At 28.8% G+C, this 18152-nt stretch overlaps 2 protein-coding genes across 2 annotated transcripts; one reads left to right on the forward strand and one right to left on the reverse strand.

The window, feature by feature from the left end:
* The first annotated feature begins 2600 nt into the window (after nt 1-2600).
* Nucleotides 2601-10489, forward strand: LOC113363117 (E3 ubiquitin-protein ligase HECW2-like). Its single transcript, XM_026605599.1, has 11 exons — nt 2601-2605; nt 2859-2900; nt 6840-6920; nt 6986-7102; nt 7448-7714; nt 7806-7927; nt 8001-8185; nt 8255-8399; nt 8533-8606; nt 9556-9695; nt 10116-10489. Exons 1-11 carry the CDS (start codon nt 2601-2603, stop codon nt 10267-10269), a joined length of 1332 nt encoding a protein of 443 aa, XP_026461384.1. The 3' UTR covers nt 10270-10489.
* A 2322-nt stretch (nt 10490-12811) lies between these two features.
* Nucleotides 12812-16978, reverse strand: LOC113363118 (cytochrome P450 9e2-like). The gene is made up of 8 exons (XM_026605600.1): nt 16894-16978; nt 15086-15217; nt 14813-15015; nt 14337-14514; nt 14039-14239; nt 13719-13810; nt 13438-13606; nt 12812-13032 (listed from the first exon to the last, which is right to left on the reverse strand). Exons 1-8 carry the CDS (start codon nt 16976-16978, stop codon nt 12863-12865), a joined length of 1230 nt encoding a protein of 409 aa, XP_026461385.1. The 3' UTR covers nt 12812-12862.
* Nucleotides 16979-18152: the final 1174 nt, after the last annotated feature.

Consider the following 18152-nt stretch of genomic DNA (forward strand, 5'->3'; position numbering starts at 1 on the left):
TATTTTCTGGGCAAATCTTTCATATAACATATAAATACACATTTAAAATTTAATCAGTTTATTTTTATTAATGTTATATATAAACATATGTGCAACGGTTATATACACTTATACATGTGTATATACACTCATACATGCCTTTACACACTAAAGCACGTTTACAGACATTTGTATACATTCGGAAACATTTTTACATATTTATACACATTTATATATTTACTCAGTTTATGCACATTTATACATATGCGTACACACTTCCATATACTTTCATACACATTTAAGTACATTTATAACAAATTTCTACACACTTAAAAATGTTATGTGGATTTATCATTTTTTTTTTCAAAAATATTCACTCATTTATAAAAATATTTAATTTTTTTTTCAAGGGATGTAAATATAATGTTTGATAAATATAGTATCATTATCGTAAAAAAGAAAATCACAATAATTCTCATACGTATTACATTACAGTATTAATGACTATTTTCAAACAAACAAAAACATACTTGTACACATTTTATACACAAATATACATAATTATGCACATTTACACACACCAATGCATATTTACACACATTTATAAACACCTATCCATACTTAAGCACATTCATATACATTAATACACATTCAAGCACATAGTTACACATTCGAACGTACTTATATACACTTAAACACATTTTCACACGCCCACACAAACATATATACACGCTCACGCACATGTGTACACATTTATACACGCTTACACACATGTGTACACATGTATACACGCTCACACACATGTGTACACATATATACACGCTCACACACATGTGCACACATTTATACACGCTCACACACATGTGCACACATTTATACACGCTCACACACATTTATACACATTCATGCTCTTTTTACACACTTTTATACATATCTGCACTATTTATACACACTTTTGCACATTACACAAGTTTATAAACACTCGTGTTCAAATTGATACACATTTGTGCACCTAGTTTTGTACTTCACACAAACACTATATATATATATTATATATATATATATATATATATATATATTTGTATATATATATATATATATATATATTTGTGTATATATTGCACGTGCTAGAATCACTAAAACAAAATGCTAGCCTGAAATAAATTTATCTTTAAGTTGACCTAATTATTTGAAATTGGGATATTGCATTCGTTATATATAGAGACATATATATATATAATATATATATATATATATATATATATATATATATACATTTTCTTTCCAATGTTTTCAATTAATAAAAGAAATTTATTAATTGATTTTTTTAAAAGAACTTTCTACGATAACAAAAGCGAAACTATGGCAACAAATCGTATTTGCATATGGCGTGTTTTTGTGCAATTTAATTCGCGATTTCTTTTAATTATTTTGTTCTAAGTGGAATTTATTTATATTTATCTTAGATCTTAGATTATTCTAGATGATTCTTCAAGAATAAAGATAAATAATAGAATATAACTTAATAAGTATTAATTATTTGTTGTTTGTTTGTTGCCAATGAGTTTTTAGATTGATAAAATTATTTTTTTTTACTAAATATATTTTTTTGAGAATTATTTTTATAGTTTAAAAATGTTTAGTAAATAAACTTACACCCTTAGTATGACTTATCAAAATTGATTTTAGTATGACACGTGTCAAAATTGACATTTTACTAGAGCATTCGCGAAAATTGGCATTTTAGTATGTCGTAATCAAATTATTATGATATCAAAATTATTTTCATTGTTTAAAAATGTTTAGAAACTAAATTTCTGATAAATTACTTCTTAGTATAACACGTGTCAAAAATAATTTTAGTATGCGTTTAGTACGCGTCGAAATTGACATTTTACTCGAGTACTTGTCAAAATTGACATTTCAGTATGTCCTAACCAAAAATTATAATATCTTTATGACAAGTACAAGAAATGGACATTTTTTATGACTTATGCCAATGTTGACGAATGACTTTTGTCAAAATTGACATTTTATCATAAAATCAATTTATGGCATAAATTTACATCTTTGGACATAAATTGACATCTTTTAACATAAATTGGCATTGTGTATTAGATTATAGTTTGATCCATGGCATGATCAATCAATTGATTCCTACTTTCACATAATGCAATCCTTCAAAAATGCATAGTTAATAAATTTTTGATAAATCTACATCCTGTCAAAATTTGATTTTAGTACGACACCTGTCGAAATTGACATTTTACTCGAGTATTTGTCAAAAAATTGACATTTCAGTATCCCATAATCAAAATAACTTGTTGATGACACGTGTCAAAAATGGCACATTAGTATGACTCATGTCAAAATTGTCATAAGACACGTCAATTGTCAACACAAAACTGCAACTTATGACATGAATTGACACACTGCAACTTTTGACATAAATTGTTATGTGTCAAAGCGTCAACCAGATATCATTATTGTTTATTGACATGACTTATTTTCAAATAAATCAATCAATTTATTGCTACTTTTAACATAATGCTTAAATCATACTTAAATTTGTCATTGTGTTCAAAAATATATATAAATTCTTTATTAAATTTTAGTGTAAAATGATGTTTAAACTAAAAAACTGACCTGTCCATTGTGATACCTGTGACTTTTATTATTGACATGAAGTTGTCGCTGTCATTGACATGACACCGAACAGTATTGCCAAAAGTAAGAGAAAGCGCCGGAAGAAATGGTGAAAATTTAATTTAAAATTTAAAAAAATATTAAAATATATAATTTAAAAGTTGAAATGTGTGAATTTTGTTTGATGGAAATCAATATTGACCGATTATTGGATTTATTTGGTAAAATACAAGATGGGGGTTTGTTACGAAGGCCTTCGGGATTTTATTCAGTCTGTAAGTAGTTATTATTTATTAATTATAAAAATTGTTATTAATATATTAATATTTATTGTTAATTATATTAATTTGTTATGAATCATCGAAACATGTTATACGATTTTTTTTTCAAAAAAAAATGATACAAAATAAGATTTTTGAGTAGACGTAGGATTTTTTAACAAAAACAAATGACCTCCACATGTGAGTGCACTTTTTGTAAAAACCTAAATATTTAATTATATTAATAACAATGGACTTAATTGCTTAACTCCATTATGACGATCATGTTTAATTCTCGCATAAGACGCGTTTTTGGTCCATTCTTTGCAAAATCGTCTTAACAGGGTTTTGCTGTCAATATTTAAAAGCGCAATATTCTCACTAGCAAAACAAATCGACAATAATATTTATCTTTTACTTCATATATTTTTCTGTAAATTTGTAACGGTATTTATTATTTGCATAGTTAATTTTGACAATTAGCGCTAATGACAAAAATATATTAATTATTATCTCAAAAACAAATATTGGTGTTGTGAAAATAATTGTTTTGTTTTATGAAATACGTTTATGATGATGTATGAGAATTTATATTTGTACGGGACCTTATTTATTTAATTTATTCGGAATAATTTAATACTTATTTTTAAAAGATGTGTCGATAAATTACAATGTTTAAATATATATAAATGTGGACACTGTATATAAATGCATATAAATGTGTTAAAGTTTATATAAATGTGTATAAGTGTGCATAAATGTGTGTCGATGTATAAGTGTGTAAAACATTGTGCACACACTTACGTGTTTAAAAACACGTATACACACTGCACATGTGTATACGTGTGTTTAAATGTGTATACGTGTGTAAAATTGTTTGAATTTGTACAAATGTGTTTTCATGAGTTTAAAATGTGTAGTGTGTATATAAATATGTAAAATGTTTTTAAATGTGTGTCAATGTGTATAAATATGAATAAATGTGTGTTGTTGTATAAGTGTGTAGAAAATGTGTGTAAAATGTGTACATATGTGTATAAGAGTGTATAAACGTATGTAAATATGTACATATATGTGTATACATGTATATTAGTGTGTTTGAATGTGTGTAAATGTATATAAGTGTGTATAAATGTATATAAGTGTGTTTGAATGTGTATAAAGACCATGAAGACGTAGAATTTGTTTGATATGTATAAATGTGTGTATAAATGTAAAATGAGTACATATACATATTTATACATTTAGGTATAAATATGTCTGAATATGTATAAATGCGTATAAATTTGGGCAAATTTGTAGATTATTGTATAGATGATGTATTGAATGTATAGTGTATACAAATGTATATAAGTGTGCATAAATGTGTGTCGATGTATATGTGTGTATAAAATGTGTGTAAAATGTGCACGTGAGTTTATTACTATATAAAATGTGTACAAAAGTGTGCAAATATGTAGATGAATGTTTATATGATGTATCTAATTGTATAAGTGTCTATAAATGTTTTATTTTGTATAAATGTTTAAAAATATAAATCTTTTTTTTTCATACATTTCGGCATTTAATTTTGGCATTGTCAGTGAAAATGAAGAACTTAATAAATGTAATATACATAAGCAAGAACATACATTTTTATTTTTAAAAATGTGCCTTACAATGTGCATTCTCTTAATTGTTTGTGATGTCATAAGATGGAAAAGTTAAGATTCACTTAAAATCTTAAATTTTAAATTAATGTTCTAAAGTTTTATATATTCTTATTAAAATTTGTTTATCTGATCATAAATAGAAATCAACATTGTTTATATTTTTGTAGAAGCTGCTTCTAGGTATACTTATTATATCCCTCATAAGGACGCTTTTTGGGTTTGGCTTCTGGAAAATCGTTTTAATGTTGTTTTACTGTATATATATATATATATATATATATATATATATATATATATATATAATCTGTCAATGAATTGAAAATGGTGTTCAAGGCTGTCTAAGAAATTAACATCTCATTACAATAAAATTTTTGCAACGGATACTTTTCGTGCGATGCATTGTATATTTATTAGTTCATTATTATTAATAATGTAAACAATCATATATATATATATATAAATATATAATTTATCAATTAGCATTCATTAATTTTTAACACGTCTCTAAACGCCTCTAACTATTTTGCTAAAATCAATTTGCTAGTGCGAATTTTTAATAATTATTTATTCAATATATATATATATATATATATATACCGGGTAGGGCGGGGCACAAAGGTCCAGTTTGACATTCGGCAATTATACTGTGGAAACTAAACCACATGAAAACATATATTAAATTTTTTACTTATAAATGTACTATGTTATTTATTTCATTTTTTGTACAAATATACAAAAAATAACATATATGTATACGCATAATCCAATCCAATTATATCATACAATAGTTTTATTCGATGAACTATTATCTATTTATATATAATTTTGTAATATATTCCATACACGCCTGCAAAAAATGCAAAAAAATCAGAATATACACATATATATTTGAATATAATTATATATATATATATATACAGTGGCGTCGGAACCGTGTGGGCTGTGTGGGCTTGAGCCCACCCATGAATTTTGATGGGGGGGCTTAGCCCACCCATGAATTTCAAAAAATTATATGGGCTAATATCTCTAAAAAAAAAAACGAGACCACTGGCTGCCTATCTAAAAAAAAAAAAAAAAAAACGAGCCCACCCATCAAACATTTGGTTCCGACGCCACTGTATATATATATATATATATATATATCAATGTTTATTTATAAAGTTGATCTAACGCTAAATATTATTCACGATTAAATCTTCGCAAATATCATATATGCAAAAAAGTTTACTAATGCATCCGATGAGTAATGTATTCAAATCACTGTCAAATTATTACTCTCAATAAAAAAATATTTTTTGTTGAAATTTATTTAAACCTGTGATTCAATGGAAATATACTTAAACTCTATTATTAGTTGAAATATGTTTATACACATTTTTAGAAGAAAATGTCTAATAATTTTAGTGCAAAATGTGTAAATTATAATCTTTTAAAACGTTTGTAAATATCTCAGATCGTTTCAAAATATATTGAAATGCCAGCAAGAAATATCTTAGGATATTTGAAAATATCTTAAAATATTTTAAACAATCTTATAAAGTTTGAAACTTCTCAAAATGAACAGTCAAATTACTTTATTCTACAAATAAATGACAAATATATTATATATTATAATTATAATATTCTATTATATATTAAGTTATATTATGATATCCTAAAATATATTAATTTATATTCAAATCTCTATTCAAAGATATGTTCAAGTACTTATTTTATATTTTTTGTTATTAAAATTACTTAAAATGTCTTAAAAAGTCTTCAAATCTCGTAAATTATTCTATAATATCTTTGAAGAATTAAAATAATTTAAATTTTCAAATACATTCAGCTGTATTAAAATATCTTAACGTATTATGATCTCTTAAAATATCTTACAATGTTTTAAGATCCCTTATTTTATATTAATATGCCTCAAAATATCTTAAAACTTCTTAAAATGTCTCGAAATGTCTCAAAAAGGCCTAAAACGCCTCAAGACGTCTTATAATGTCTTCAATCGTCCAAATATAGTAAAATTTCTCAAAATTGCTTCAAAATATATTTAAAAAACCTACTCTTATTAGGTCTCAATGCCTCAAAAAATATTTAAATATCTTCAGTATTTCAAATCGACTCAAAATGCATTGAATTTTATCGAAGTGTAACAAATAAACTTAAAATTTCTCAAAACGCATTAAAGTATCTGAAAATACCGCAAAATACCTCAAATAGTTAAATTATCTCAAAATATTACAAACTGTCTATAAATATTTCTTTACAATTCAATATTTTTATTCAAAATATTTCCTTTACCATTCCTCAGCCTTTTCGAGCAAGAAATAATGAGCTATGTGCCCACTCAGCAGACCCATTCAAGCACCCCTCAAGCCCTTACGGTTCTCAAAGCGCCTCCAACCAACAAGGGTCTCATTCAAGTCCCAATCAGACCCCACAATCGACTGTGTCGATCCAAAGAGGCCCCTGCAGAGGACCAGCTCCTTACAGGAGAGACTTCGAGGCTAAATTGAGGGCTTTTTATAGGAAATTGGAGAGCAAGGGATACGGACAAGGACCTCATAAGTTGAAGTAAGGGATAATGGAATTAAAAAAATTGATGGGGAATTGTGGTTAGACATATTGTCTACTGTCTAGACAATATTGTTAGACAATATTGTCTAACTGTCTAGACAATATTGTTAGACAATATTGTCTACTGTCTAGGCAATATTGTTAGACACCATTGTCTACTGTCTGCCAATATTGTCTACTCTCTGCCAATATTGTCTACTCTCGGCCAATATTGTCTACTCTCTGCCAATATTGTTTGCAATACCTATAGCAGATTATTTAATTGTGCACCAATCTGCCGAATGCATCATTAATATTTTCAAACGTTACAACAGAAACAATAAACAAATGTCCTTTACCCAGGTTGCACATCAGAAGATCCCGTCTCCTGGAGGACGCCTTCAGGCGAGTCATGTCCTGCGCCAAGAAAGATCTCCAAAAGGGTCGTCTGGCAGTTTTATGGGACGGCGAAGAAGGGTTGGATTATGGAGGACCTTCCAGGGAATTTTTCTTCCTGCTGTCGAGGGAATTGTTCAATCCTTACTATGGTTTGTTCGAATATTCCGCCAATGATACTTACACAGTACAAGTGTCACCAGCAAGCGCCTATGTAGATAATTGTCACGATTGGTAAGTCAGAGGTGCAGAGATCATAATAATCGAATGGTTATGTATGAAAATATGTGGTGAATAAATTATTAATGTTTGGTGTTGTTTGCAGGTTTCGTTTTAGTGGCAGAGTCTTAGGCTTGGCCTTAGTGCACCAGTATCTCCTGGACGCCTTTTTTACCAGGCCGTTCTACAAGGCGCTCTTAAGGCTACCAGTAGCCTTGAGCGATTTAGGTAAATTGCAAAAATCTCAGGTTTTTTAAATTTAATGATAATAATAATTTTCTATAAAAATTTAATTTTTCAGAATCCTTAGACAGCGAATTCCACCAATCCTTACAGTGGATCCGAGAGAACGACCTGGGCCAAGGTGGCACTGGAGGTGCTCTTGAGTTGAATTTCTGTGTAACCGAAGAACTTCTAGGACGAGTCGTCGAAAGAGAGTTGAAACCTGGTGGTAAACACGTCCAGGTCACAGAAAAGAACAAAAAAGTTGGTATTAGATCCTAATACACATCCAATCATTACAATCCATCTAATCTATTTTTTTTTTTTTTTTAGGAATATTTAGAAAGAATGGTGAGATGGAGACTGGAACGCGGTGTTGCTGAACAGACGGAATCTTTAGTTCGCGGATTTTATGAAGTTGTTGACGCCAGATTGGTTTCTGTTTTTGATGCCCGGGAACTGGAATTGGTCATTGCTGGTAAATAATTCATTTTTACTATTCAAACTCACTTATTTTGTCCATATGCTTCACATATTTTTTGGTCAAGGCGATATTTAGTTTTGTTGTCAGTAGAGTTCTATAATTAATTATGTAAATTTGATTTATATAGGTACTGCAGAAATTGACGTTCTGGATTGGCGGCAAAATACGGAATATAGAAGTGGATATCATGACGCACATCAGGTATATTTTAGACTAATTATAGGGTATGTCATAAATAAAAAATATAAATTTATTGAGAAAACAAAATTCTAAAAATTTGAAAACATTTGTGAATGCTCACTATGCTGTCCAAGCCTAACACAAAGCTTTTCCACACATTTTTGCTTAAGTTTAGGCATGCATGATAAGCTTTACTAAAAAGAAAAGAGTGCGCGTAAGGTTCACACGCGATTGAAGTTTGCTACTGTACCAGATGGCATTTAAGTAAAAATAAATACACCATATAACAATTTTGAATAATGTTTATTAGTAATATGATAACACTCATGTATTTATTAGAGTCAAAGATAAATTATAAATTATATTATATATATATATTTATATTAGCATTGAAAATATGTATAATATTTAAAAACAATAATGTATTAAAGTCATACTTCAAATATGACATGATCGGTTTGTCATTGTAATTATCATTTAGAAATGAACCTTCAGTAGAGAAATGAAGTAATTGCTGATTAATAAATTCTATAATATTCGTTCACACATTGGATTATGTTAAACAACGTCTAAACAAATATTGTTTATGCAACTTCACTCATCATGTAATTGTGTTTGAAGGGCTTCATGTAATTAAAATTAACATACATTCATTGACTGCTTGTATTTTTTTAACTTTTATGCTGGCGATATAATCTCATTCTGTAAACAGCTGCAATATCTGTCTTGCCTAAAAAATATTTTCTATTTTAATAACTTCAAAGATATAATAGAAACTACGAATAATATAGAAATAATTTCTAATCAATAAACTTACGTTTAGTACACGGCACAAATGTTTAATTTGTTATATTATTTTCAAGGAACAGAGTAAAATATTTTTGAGAGTAAATAATATGTAATATTATTTTGCCATTTGCCTCCTACTTTTGTTTTCTACAAAATTGTACACAAATTATTGTTCCATCAGGTCATTTTATGGTTCTGGCAAGTCATCGAGGAACGTTTCACAAATGAGCAAAGATTAAGACTTTTACAATTTGTTACTGGAACCAGCAGTATACCTTATGAAGGATTTAGCTCGTTGAGAGGCTCCACTGGCCCTAGAAGGTAATAGTATATATATATATATATATATATATATATATATATATATATATATATATATATATAGATAGATATATTGAATTGAATAAAACAGCCAATGTGTCAAATATGGAAAAGTTTATTTTGATTTTTTTATATGTTTCGAGACTAGATGTGTCTCATCACTCAGCTAAAAGAAAATTTACAATATAAGGAAAAGTTTTAGACTTAAACATATTAAATTAGAAAAATTAATTAAAAAAACAAAATCAGGAAAAAACACATTTTAATATCACATTTTACAACACCTCAATATAGCATGTGATTGTTGTGTTGTAAAATGTGATATATATATTTGTAGTTAGGATCAATAGGGTATTGATATTACAACAAAATACTTTAATATGTATATTTTTTCATTTATATATTTCTGTTACCATTTAGGTTCTGCATAGAAAAATGGGGCAAACCAAACAGTTTGCCCAGGGCTCACACTTGTTTCAATCGCTTGGACCTGCCTCCTTATGCCACTCCAGAGGTTTTGCATGAGAAACTGCTTTTGGCTGTTGAAGAGACCAATACATTTGGAATTGAATAATTCAGATAAGATAATTAGATTAATTATAGATGATTATATATGGAGAAGTTGGAAGGTGAGTTCTATTGCTAATTTTGCTGATGATGACATGAAACCAAAGTCTTGAAGTGGTAGTGGATGGTAATATTATTTAATACATTTAGTAAAAGGCTATTTATATATATAATATTTTATTTACAAATAACTTTTTTAACTCAAATTTAATGTCATCACTTGTTATACAGGCTATACATATATATAAATGTTAGGGTGGTCCTTAATATGGATATCTTCGAATTTTTTTGTTTCCAGAGACTCAAATGCTTCTGAATTTATGAAAAAAAAATCTCTTAAAGTTTTAGCTCTTAATATTAACGTTAAAATAGTCTGCACTCCAACCAAAGTTTCTTGGTTCATCTTTCTACGTAAAGACTTATTTTATAGAATATCAAAATTTTGTTGTACATTTTCTATTTATGATCAAAATAAGCAAATTCAATGTTATTCTCAAAATTTTGATTCACTTGTCACTAAGTTATATAATTCTAAAAAACAAATGGAATTTTACTCATTTTATTTCCATAAGAAACTTTGGTTGGAATGCAGACTATCTTATGGTTAATATTAAGAGCTAAAACTTTCACAGAATTTTTTTTGTATAATTTTGGAAGCATTTGAGCCCTTCGGAGCAAAAAATTTCGAAAATATCAATATTAAGGACCACCCTATATAATTAAGGCATAAAGATTATTCAGTCAAAAGATAATAAGTTTTCATATTATATTTATTTATAAATTTATATATTTATGCAATAATTACGAATATATTCCAAAGCATTTCTCTTTATATATTATATTTTATTCATAAATTATATATATATATATAAAAATATTTTAATAAATTTAATTGTTCCTAATTTAACATAGAATTAAGGCGACTGATGATATTATTCAATATGTTATTAGATGAATGTAGGAAATATATTATTATTATAATATATATATATATATATATATATATATATATATTTAACGAAATACTAGATTTATTGTTTATTGCTAAAAGTAATGGCAACTAGATATTATATATAAATGTATACAATTTAATATTGTTTATTTATATTGATGTCTTTACTAAATGCTCAATAATATATAAATGCATACACAGGGAAATTATATATATATATATATATATATATATATATATATATATATATATATTTAGGTTCAGCTATAATATAAATTTAAATTTTGATCTTTGCCATTGTTTATACTTGTTTGTATCTAATTATAAATACTTATCTCCCTAGAATAAGAAGTAAAGTTTTGGCCAGAAAATCTGATTTCATACTTCTATGACTCTTAATTGTTTGACACCGAAATTATAAAAAGTTTGTGTAACAAAATTTGACTTTTCAAAAGGCTCTGGATAAAAACTCGCGTTGATTTGTTTTAAGAAACGATCGGCCGAGTCTTTTCTTTATTGTAATTAGAAAATGAGAGCAAACTTTTTAACTCTCAATAAAAATAGTTAAAAAAATATCATTTGGCGATCAAAATATTTATTGGGCATATTTGCCTCAAGTTATCAGATATTTTATAGAGATTTTAATAATAATAATAATTTTGTGTAATTTTTTTTTGGGTTCCGTATCAAGATTTTTAATTGCGGTACGGGAAGTTCTAGCAATTCACCTTAAAGCACGATGCCATGCTTACCACTAGTTTGTCTGTATCATAGGTTTCTAAACTTGTTTGTGTCGTGGACCCCTTAGGCTTTGCCATAGACCCCTATTTAGCCAATATCGTTTTTTTTTTATAAATTTTCCTTTGTACTAACATTTAGTATTTAACATTTAAAGTATTGATTCAAATACAAGTTTAGGCATTAATTAATTGACTTTAAAATGATACTAAAAAATAGATACTAACAAGGTGTGTTCTCTGGAATCTGATCTGTTCTGATCTCTGGAAATGAATAAAAAGGCCACAATTTTAAATAAATTTGGAATCTTAATTTTTATTCATTAAATGTATCATTTTTATAAGTCAAACATACATGCTACTTGCCTTAAGTCAAAATACCACTTACACCTAGTTTTTTTTTAATAACTGTAATACTATTTAAATATATTTGTGTAATACATATTCTTATGAGAAACCTTTGTGTTAGGTTTGGTGGACATGGCAAGCACTCATGATTTATAAAGTTTATTTTAAATATTTAAATAAATAAAATATATTAAAGCTGAACCTTTATAATCGCAAAAATATAATAATATAATTGTTAAGTCATAAATATTTATTAACGCAAACATTTATGTTCTAGTCAAGGTTTAAAATAATTTTTATATAAACGAATTTAGAAATAACTATTAGCTAAATATTTATATAACATATGTATATATATATATATATATATATATATAATATAATAACAATAAAAAATATTCAAACCTATTAAAATCTTTTCTTAAACATTTTTATATTTAAAAATATACATCTTGGTTATCTATTTTAAAAAAATAATTATAAAATAATTATAAAAATAGTTAAAAAACAATTAACAACAATTTCCATTAATTATCATTATTATTTTAGCTATTCATCAACTATTATTTTTTCCTTGGTTCCACATCAACCCAAACTCCATTGGCAGGAACCAGGTCAAAGTCTCTCTTCGACAACTTCAATGGGTACTCAGTCTTCAGGCAGGTTCTAAAATTGAATGAACTCAGGATGATGAAGAGCATTGCTTTGGTTTCCATCAGGGCAAACCTTGATCCTGAAAAAGAAAAACCTGGTGAGGAGATGACTGATGCCAAGCCAAGAGGTGGGTTTGGTTTAATGTAAAGGATTTCTTTATATTTTTTATAATGTCAATGTTTCTCCAAATATTATTTGTTATGTAACTTTAACGTTAATGTTACGTTAACGTTAATGTTAAGAGGTGGGTTTTGTTAATTGTAAAGGATTTCTTTATATTTTTTATAATGTCAATGTTTCTCCAAATATTATTTGTTATGTAACTTTAACGTTAATGTTACGTTAACGTTAATGTTAAGAGGTGGGTTTTGTTAATTGTAAAGGATTTCTTTATATTTTTTATAATGTCAATGTTTCTTCAAATATTATTTGTTATGTAACTTTAACGTTAATGTTACATCACAAACATTTTTTTTTTGCTTACCTATACAATTTCTGGGGCCGACCCCAAAAGGTATATAAGTGAAAGGTTGTATATTCTTTTTGTTTTCATCATTGAAACGTTCAGGATCGAATCTTTCTGGATCAGCAAAATATTTTTGGTCTCTGTGAATGTGGTAAACTGGGAAAAGGACACCTTCACCCTTTTTTACCTTTAAAAATAAGAAAATTAAGAGGTAAACAATTTTTTTTTTGTCTTAAGTCTATTTGTGAATTTCTATTGCTTAACTATGAATAGTACAGCGGGCTAATTTATATACTCACCGTGTATTTTCTGCCAATGTTATCTTCGATTTCGTAGTCTTTTAAACATATTCTGTCCAGGAAGACTACAGGTGGCCATTTCCTTAAAGTTTCTACAAAAACAATGAAAAATATTAGTGTTCAAATTGTTATTTTCGTATCGCGTGAAGCATTGCACCAATTAAAATGGGATTTAGGTGCAATAGAAAAAAAAATTAATACATAGCGTTGTTGCAAAAAAGCTTGTAGATAATTCAATTCCCTGCTGAAGACTGCGTCCAATTATCTTGATGCGTTTAAAAGTTGCGACCAAAAATGTCCATTATCCTTGATCCACTTACCAGATATCACCATGTCCATATACGTAGCCTTTGCCAACTTTTCGTACGTCAAGCCTTCATCACCATCAGCATTAAAAATACTATCAATTTCCTCTTGCAAACATTCTTGCACTTCTGGATTCAACGCCAATTCATAAGCCAAAAACATCAACAAGGTTGACGTCGTGTCAAAACCAGCTATGAGGAAAATCAAGGCTTGTGCTGTCAATTCATCGTCGGACCAATCTGGTAAAAATAGAATAAACTGGTTAAAAAGACAAAATATGGTCAAATTTAAGGTTGTTACCTCTTTTGGCACTGGTCGAATCGCTTTTGGCATTATCTTCATCTCGTAAAGTTCCTTTTCGTGCTTGCATCAACAAATGGATCATGTCTGGTCTGGAGATTTTTTGTAGTTCTCGTGTAGACATTGTGTCGTGTACCAGACCGCGGAAGAATTTCATGGTTTGTTTGTCCAGGAAGTTGATGTTTAAAGCCTAAGGGGAAAAGCAAAGAGAGTTGAATACCAAAACTTAAAAAAAATTAGTGATGAAAAATGTGCACGTTTTGTCTTGAATTTTTTATGGTTGATGTGTTTTGGTAGATGGTATTATTCTGGTCTCATCAATGGATAGATTGTTTGAGTAAGTTCAAGCCTAAAATTGCATTGTGACGTTGGTCAATGGTTTTCCAAAGAACATCCTTGCCAAAATAAGATATCTCTACCTCTCAAGCTGATTTTTATGTTTTACTCCCAAGATTATCTTTTATCATATATCCTTTCTCCCAACTCACCCTCATAAGAGATGGTGCCAAATTGAAGCCCAAGAACCTCAACAGGGCATCCAGACCTCCAAACCCAGTAACTTTCTTCCCAAATTTATAAAATTCGTTTTCAGGATTCCTCAAAGAATCCACTTCCAGACCAAAAGCACAACTGGCAATCACATCATTTGCATATTTCGTGAACAGGCTCTTCATTTCCAAAGTTACGGAACCTAAAAAAGAGGAAAATTATCAAGGGAATTGATGAGGTAGGGCAAGATATATATGTATAGGTGGTACCACTTTTTGTTGTTTCTTTTTTTAAATGCAAGGCCATTTGTTGGGCAGATTTTAACACTAGTTGGAACATGTTTCGCATTTTGCTGCCTGTGAATGCTGGACTGAGGGTTGAGCGCATGTCTCGCCATTTTTGACCTGAAAATAGACAATAAAAGAGATTTATTAACTTCTTCATGGAAAAAAGAAGTATAAACTTCCACGTTTTTCTTGAAAATCCGATTTGCTAATTAACTTTCCATAGAACAAAATTGTGGTTTCGCCAGAAAATCCGGTTTGCTAATTTTATTAAAATTTGGAAAAGGTATATGCATGCTTATGTATATGTGAGACGATTTTTGACCTTTCGTCGATATTTTTCAAAAACAGCAGAACCAATTTTCAAAATTTAAATGCCGTTTGATATAACTATATAAGGACTCGTATTGATTACTTTTGTACAAAGATCAGCACAGCCGTTTCTAAATCGTTGGCAGAAAAGTGCAAACATTTTCGTGCACTTTTTCGCAAAAAAATCCTGAGCTGTTTTGAAAAGTTCAGAAAGACTGTTTATAAGGTAGTAGTTTGGATTCATGCCGATTAATTCGTGGTAAAGATCAGCCTTGCCATTTCTTCGAATTAATTGTTGTAATTTGTTACTACTGGTTTAATTTTAAAAATTCGTCCAGATGTAAGAAAATGATCAGCGTCTTTGAGGTATGAGCGAAAATTTGAACTTCATCGGCTTTTTTGTCAAAAACGGCTGTACCGATTTCAAAATATAATAAGTCATTCGATGAAGCTCGATAAGAACTTGCTATGATTAGTTTTGCGATACGATCAGTTGGACCGTTTCAAAAAACATTCGATTTCTATTGATTTGGAGATATGGAGTAAAAGAGTGCAAAAAATAGAAACTGAGTTTTTGAGAGAACGGAGCATCCGATTAAAATGATCCAAAAAACATTCAATTTGTAATGACGAGGAAAAGTGGTGATTAGTTTTTGGCAAAGGCAGGTGTAGCCGTTTCGGAGATACCGAGATAAATGAGCAAAAAATTGCGGCTTTTGAGATAAATAAGCTTGAGATTTGAATGAATCAAAAAAAACTTTTTGCTTGTGCTTACGAAACAATTGCTTTTGGAAAAAAAAATATTTCAAATTATTTTGTATATCGAACATAATTCAGATTTTAATTTTAATTCTGGCTTAAGTTCTAAAGCTCACTTATATATTTTAAATAAATATTTTAACTTTTTGCAATTCAGTTTATATAATTCTTATAAATATTAGACAATGCTACAGTATTTATAATAATCTATTTGAAAACATTTAATATTTCTCGAACATTTCGATACGGTACGGGAAGTTCCAGAAATTTGCCTTAAGGCACAATGCCATACATACACCACTGACTACTTTTAAATTCGATTGATTGAGTTTTATTTATTTACTTTTCTGTAAACAGTATTTTTAATAACCTATTTGGAAACATTGAATATTCCTCGAATATTAGGAAGTTCCAGCAATTTGCCTTAAGGCACGATGCCATACACCACCAGTTTGCATTGAAAATGCTAATTACATCTAATTCAATTCAAATTTCGCGCTTTTGAATTTGAATTTCAAATGGTGCGCGCGGTGCCTTATGCCGCGTCTCCACTGTTACGAATCCGTGCGGCGAATGGTGCGTCACGAACAAATTTGCGCAGCGGAGTGATACTGTGCGAACGCACGAATTCCCTTTAAATTTGTCCACTGCGCATGTCCATAGCGCACTTTTTTCTTCTTTTTTTGTTTGAAAATGGGAGGGGGGTTATTTTTAGAATTACGTACCCTGCCGAACATGGTCGAAGCGACACGAAAATTTCAATAGCTTGCGTTCGCGGCGCTCGCTCCCGCCGCGAGCAACCCGACGCATCGGGCTGCCGAGAATACCCGAACCGACACTAATGGATTAGCGTCAAAGCGCGGATCAAAAATGTAAATAAGTAAGCAGTCATTAAAATTGATGTACTAATTATAATTTTATCTAACTATTAGTATAGGAAATACATCGGTAATTAAGTTATAGATATGTTGAAATATATGTATATCCAACTAAAATATATTTTGGTAGACTTTATTTATCATATTTCAGAGTTAATTTTATATCATCATGATATTATCATGTATATATATATATATATATATTATATATATATATATATACTCTTACTACTTATATGACGTATCATATATTTATTATTCAAAATAAATTAAATGTTTCAAAAAAAAATGGTAATATTGTATTATTTGCAATTACGCTAAATATCATTTAAAATCTTATTAATATGCAGACTGAATTTTTGCTCAAAGTCTTTTCTGACAAGTATTTATATTTAGAACAGAAGTAATAATTTTTATTCAAAACTGATAATTGTTGGTCAGCCTGCCTCTGTATTCGTATACGTTATTTCTTTGAACTTGTACGTAAACGTTGATCTGTGCTACGGTATAAGTTCAATTGTACAGTGAAGGCATTAAGATATTTCATCGAATCCTCAATTTTGAAAATGAATATGCGTAGAGAAGATGTTATACTTCTTTACACTTCTTATAATTGAACTGTATCAAGAAAAAAAATATTATGGAATCCTAAAAATTTCAAATGTATCAAATTGCTCGCAGTGTGCGTCGCGCACAAGAGCCAACGCATGCGTGCGTCGCGAACAGGATTCGCCGCACGGATTCGTGCAGTGGGGACGCAGCATTACGTCACACGCCATAAGCGGTGTGAAGTTTGACACTTACAGCTACCTATTATTTCTTCTATGGCAACACTTTTTTAACTTGTACTTACATTATCTCATCTGTCAACACCAAACTTAATTCATTTTATGTTTTATTTTAAAACTGACAGTTCAACCGCCTTTTAAGTTGTTTTAATAATTATTTATTATTATTTTGTGTTTTATAATAGTCAGAATTTGTTTTACAAAAGCGTTATATGGATACTAGTGACGAAGAAGATGTTTGTATGGGCCCTATATCGTTAAACGATATTAGAAAAGCACTTGGGGTTATGGAAAGTTATAATAAGTGAGTAGTTGTTT

Source organism: Ctenocephalides felis, unplaced genomic scaffold (genome assembly GCF_003426905.1).
Source record: "Ctenocephalides felis isolate EL2017-DRISC unplaced genomic scaffold, ASM342690v1 CF-g0.4_SCAFFOLD_00845, whole genome shotgun sequence".
Classification (NCBI taxonomy): Eukaryota; Metazoa; Arthropoda; class Insecta; order Siphonaptera; family Pulicidae; genus Ctenocephalides; species Ctenocephalides felis.